The sequence below is a fragment of the Balaenoptera acutorostrata genome, chromosome 3, assembly GCF_949987535.1.
Source record: "Balaenoptera acutorostrata chromosome 3, mBalAcu1.1, whole genome shotgun sequence".
Lineage (NCBI taxonomy): Eukaryota > Metazoa > Chordata > Mammalia > Artiodactyla > Balaenopteridae > Balaenoptera > Balaenoptera acutorostrata.
In genome coordinates, this window is record NC_080066.1 from 103,901,755 (window position 1) to 103,907,206 (window position 5,452).

A 5,452-nucleotide genomic window follows, 5' to 3' on the forward strand; every position below is an offset into this window, starting at 1 on the left:
TCGAACCCGCGTCCCCTGCATTGGCAGGCAGACTCTTAACCACTGCGCCACCAGGGAAGCCCAATAAGTTTGATTTTTAAGTGTGGTTATTCTTTTAAATAATTTGAAGTTTTGTACTTGCCTTTGGGAGACCTCATTGTATAGTTTCAATAAATTACAATCAGTATTATTAGTTTCATTTAATCCACAGGCTGTGTAACCAGAACAACTTACTACTCCCTCTGCTTTCACTTTTGCTACATTATATTCTCCACTTAAGAGGGCAGAGGCGTATCAAACTTTAAATGTATACAACATCCCATCCCTTCCATTCTCAAAACATTTTAATGGCTTTATATGGCCAATAAAAAAGGAACCACAAAGGCTGAATACTCTGGTCACTTCCTTTTCATAAAACCTATGCGCATATTTTTCTTCCTTCTTTCATCAGCCTCCTTCATAAAGGTCTGTCTTCAGTACCTACAAGCTTTCTCACATCACAACATCTATATACATTGGCCCTTCTGCCTGGAATGCTCTTTTCCCCACTCAAAGGTCTAATTCTTTAGCTTGTCTAATGTATTGGTGTAAACACCTCCTCCTTAAAGTGGTTTTCTGAGAACACCACGCCTAACATAGATTCCGCCTCCTTATTATTCTTTCTAGGAGAGGGACCAGGTCTGTATCATTAAGCACGTATCCGCATTGCTTTGTACAGTATTTGCTACCTAGAAAATCTTCTTTAAAAAGTTTAAAAGTTTTTAAATGTTTAAAAATATATTTTAAAATTCAGTCATAAATGTCTGAATTTAGTTAAAAGAACATTGAACATCCATGCTGCCTGGTATAGCAAGATACAATGAGCAGTTCATGATTTTAATCTTTACTTTTTCAGATGATGTTTTGCTGAGAAAATAATTTGGGTTGTCAAAGAAATGTCTGGAATGATTATTCCTAAGCACACAATATATTATACTAAAGATGATTAGCCTATTGAAGCTATACAGTGAAAAATTCTTCAAATCCTCATTCAAATCAGAACTTCTCTGTGAAATCTCTATATGGTTGTCATATACTGGTAGATATTTTAACACCTATTAAGTTACTACATACGGCATAGAAATTAAAATTAACACTAAACACCATATAATGTGCTGTCTTGGTAAAATTTCCTATTTTTAAAGATTGATTCACTGAAATATTATATTTTTAGAAGAATTTTTTTTCTATGGATTTTAAACCTCCATCACAGTTGTTTGCCAAATTATAAGAAAGGGAAGTACGCAATGAATGCATTCTTATTTATGTATTACATCTGTTCTAAAACATTTCAACTAGAATTTTAAATAAAAAATATCTTAATAATTCCATGAATTTTTACAAAAGAAAATTCATATTATTTAACATTTTTATTTATAATATTTCTATGTATATTTAAGACTCAACATCCCCAAACAGCAGAGAACACGAAACAATCATTTGTTAGAGACAATGTTTAGTGGGTGAGCCAAGAACCAATATGCTGGCTGCTCAGTCTCTTAATGGCTGCCTTCATTTCCTGATTCCTCAGAGTATAAATAATTGGATTAAGAAGAGGGGTGATTATAGAGTAAAACACAGAAAGAAACTTATCTACAGAGTAACTATTAAATGGGAAAGCATAGATGGAGATAGCAGGACCAAAGAAGAGAGTGACCACAGTGATGTGAGCAGAGAGTGTGGACAGAGCCTTGGAGGATGCACTGTAGGACTGATGCCAGATGGTGACCAGCATGACAGCATAGGATATGAGCAAGAGAATTAAGCAGACCAGGGACAGGAGCCCACTGTTCACAATCACCAGGAGCTCTAGGGTGTAGGTATCAGTGCAGGCAAGCTTGATGACCAGGGGGAGGTCACAGAAAAAGCTGTCCAAAACATTTGGACCACAGAAAGGTAAACCCACTGTGAAAATCATCTGGCTTGTGGTATGTGTGAGCCCAATCACCCACGAGAGCAGTAGAAACACAGTGAGCACCTTGTGACTCATGATGGTCTTGTAGTGCAAGGGTTTGCATATGGCGACATACCTGTCGACAGCCATAGCTATCAGAAGAGACATCTCTCCACCTCCAAAGAAGTGCATGAAAAACATCTGGGTCATGCAGCCCCACCAAGAGATGGTCTTGCATTTTCTAAGGAAGTCTGATATCACTTTGGGAGTCACAGCAGAGGAAAGACATAAGTCAAAAAATGATAAATTTGCCAGAAAGAAATACATGGGGGAGTGAAGATGGTTATCAAATATCACAGAAATCACAATGAGGAGGTTTCCTACTATGATGGCTACATAGACAAGAAAGAAGATTGCAAAAAAGAATATTTGAGTTTCTTGAGAAGTAGAAAGTCCCAGCAAAATGAACTCAGAAACACCTGATCTGTTATTCAGGAGATCCATTCATCCTTCTGCAAGATTTTTTCAGAAGTTGTCTGAAAGGGGAAAACACACAAGACCTGATAGGGACTAATAGGTCAGGGAACCTAATATTTTCTTAAGCATCCTGTTTCTTATTAAGGGAAACAACACTTTTGATAATATGATTGCTTTGTAAGCATTTTGCAGTTGAAGATATTTCACAGGACCACAGACCATAAAAGTGTGGTGGTTATGAATCCAACTAAATCAAATTTTCTCTTGGTTAGTACAAGGTAAGATCAGTTAGACATTGAGAAAACTTGACTCCCTTCATGTTCAGCTCCAGATCACACTGTGTATAAACACTTAGTTTATTACAGTGACAGAGAAGAGTTTTCAAAAGCTTCCGGAGGTAGATTTCAGCCTTTTGTGGTTCTCAGGATGTACATCACTAATGTATTTTTGTGACATCCTCAGTATGCAGTAAAAAGTTTGCCGTATTAAAAAAAATTGCTGAAATCACATGATGTGCATTATGCTTCCTGAAATGAACTAATTAGAGACCCATATTGTTGCTAGAAAATTGAATGTTGAGACGGTTATATAGTTTACTGAGATCAAACCCAATTACTGAGGTTTTACACGTGAATGACCAGATTGACTCTCAAAATTACAGATGATCATCTCACATATTTGCCTAACTCTTCCTTTTGTGTGGCTATAAAAATAAGTGTATCCCATCTGTGCACTCTTATCCTACTGTTGGAAAATTGGATCAAATGACCATTTTTATCTGATATTTGATTTTAATTCACATGTTTTCATATATATAATGAGTGTGTAGAAATACCAAAAGCACTGTTATTAAGACTATGAACTAGTGATGTTTTCAAGGTAGTCTTGTTGAACTTTTCTCTCTTAAAGAGATGTAAGGAGTAAGTTGAATGAATCATTTACCATTGTGAAACCGAACAAACAAAAAGTATGACGTATTATTTGAGTGAAGTGACATCTTTGGATAGTTACTTATCCCCTTTGGACTTGTTTCCTCTCATTGTTTTTCCCTGAGGTTAATTTAACCTTTAACTTTGACAAGGATGGACAGAAGTCATGGATATTGTGGTACTGATTGAGGTGGACTCTGCTAAGCTAAATGAATTTTTAAAAATACTTACACATAAGGGGAATAGGTCAGTGCTTGATCTACATAAATCCACTTATTTCAGTGCCTCCCCTGTTTATCTGATTTTAGGTCTATTATTCAAGTCTTATTCCAGGCTAGATGATCACCTCCAGTGCTTTTCTTGCCGCCTTCAGAGCCTAGAGCCAGACCTAATGCCGAAATGAGAGCACAAAATAGGATATGTTTGATTATTTGTGTACCTTTAACCTTTTAATCATGCAGTATAAATTTTAGAAATACAGTATATCTAGTTGACCATAATGAACATTTAATTAAATGCACTTAGCTATGTAAGGTTGCTATCAGTAAAATACATTTTTTCGTTAAATGGCCCATACTCTAACCATTGTTTGATACCATCACTCAGAGGAGCATAAAAACTTCTTTCACATGGTAGTGGAATAGAAAATGGAAATCTTTGAAAGTTATTCATGCATGTGAATCCTCATTTCTTCTGTTTGCTTTGTACTCTTAATATAAGACAATGATATTATCTAAGCTACAGCCCCTGGACCTTCTGTGATTTTCTGATGTATGCAAATATGTAGATTTGAAGGTGCTCATGGACTTAGCAAAGATAGGGTCCTAGACAGTGTGATTTCTCTCATTTTTTTTTTTACAAACTAATATTTGTTTATAAATATATGGCCATTTTCAGACTATTGTCATAGGAGATTTCATCATATATTCCTAACAAGTGTAATGAAAGCATCAATATTTTGGAAGTGGTGACATTCTATGATTTTCCAAGCCATGAATCAGGCATTTTATCCTTGCAGTTCTATTACCTATCTACTTTTAAAAATAATTGCATCCCTAGAAACAAATATGCAACTTTCTCTATATTATACAATAGTTCGAAGAATAAAGTCATTCAATCTGATCAGTATAGCCAAACAATTAAAACGTACCTTGAAAACATACCCTTGTCTCTAAGAATAATTTATTTGGCCTGGATTGCTATATTATTTTCTTAATTCCCAGTAAACATGATTAGAGTGATTTCTGTATCTTTTTTCCATTGGTATAAAAATCAAGTTTTTTTCCAGTGCAATTTCCCCTTTCCAACCCTCACCTCAGTTATTTTTTTGGCATTTGAATTTTATCATTTTATGATTCATTTATACTGTAAATGAAACTAGTGTGATAGATGTGGTATATAGGTAGAGTAATATGTCAGGATTATGTAACCTACCAGTTGCACTTGGACTTCAGTAGTAACATCAATACGAAATCCTGAATGTGTAATCTTCATCATCCAGTGATTTTATTTTCCACTCTGAACTTCAAAAGACAACAATATATAAATGTATCCCTTAATAGGAGGCATAAAGGAGAAATCTCATTTGATTGTTTCAGAGTCCTCAGAGACTGACAGTAAAAAGTAATTGGGATTGTTAAAAGAGACTTTTGCCATTACAGAAAATGAGACACCATTTTTCACTTCTCAAATTGACAGTACTTTAAGGGAACAACAAATAATCAAGAGGGTATTGGAAGATGTCACTAGCTGTGAATTACGGGGTTTTCATATAATTTTTTCTTTTGTTGTAGTTTAATTTCTAAAATAAGCACTGAGAAATGCTATATTTAGGCAAATATAAATATTCTAGATGACTTTATAAATTTTATTAGGTTGAAAATTTCATATTTAAACTGAAATCTGTTGGAATTTATTGAGAAATGATATGAGGAAATTTTTCATCATTCCAATGAAATAATTTATTCCACTAACAATTTGTTATTTTTTTATAACTTAGTAAATTTGTAGATAGATCAGGCTCTCCTTTAGGTCTGCCCATTTTCTTCCTTGTTTTGCCTGTTAACTTTTGAGGAGGTACTGCACACTATTTTTACTCATTTTGATGGTATATTTTAATGTTAGGAAGGGCATG

General features: G+C 34.6%; 1 protein-coding gene across 1 annotated transcript; it reads right to left on the reverse strand.

The window, feature by feature from the left end:
- Positions 1–1,474: 1,474 nt before the first annotated feature.
- Positions 1,475–2,416, reverse strand: LOC103010869 (olfactory receptor 4K13-like). The gene has a single exon (XM_007180825.2). It carries the CDS (start codon positions 2,414–2,416, stop codon positions 1,475–1,477), a length of 942 nt encoding a protein of 313 aa, XP_007180887.2.
- Between the last annotated feature and the right edge of the window lie 3,036 nt (positions 2,417–5,452).

Bases quoted from the DNA above. Each gene is read 5' to 3' on its own strand.
- LOC103010869 (XM_007180825.2), bottom strand. From the start codon at position 2,416: ATGGATCTCCTGAATAACAGATCAGGTGTTTCTGAGTTCATTTTGCTG.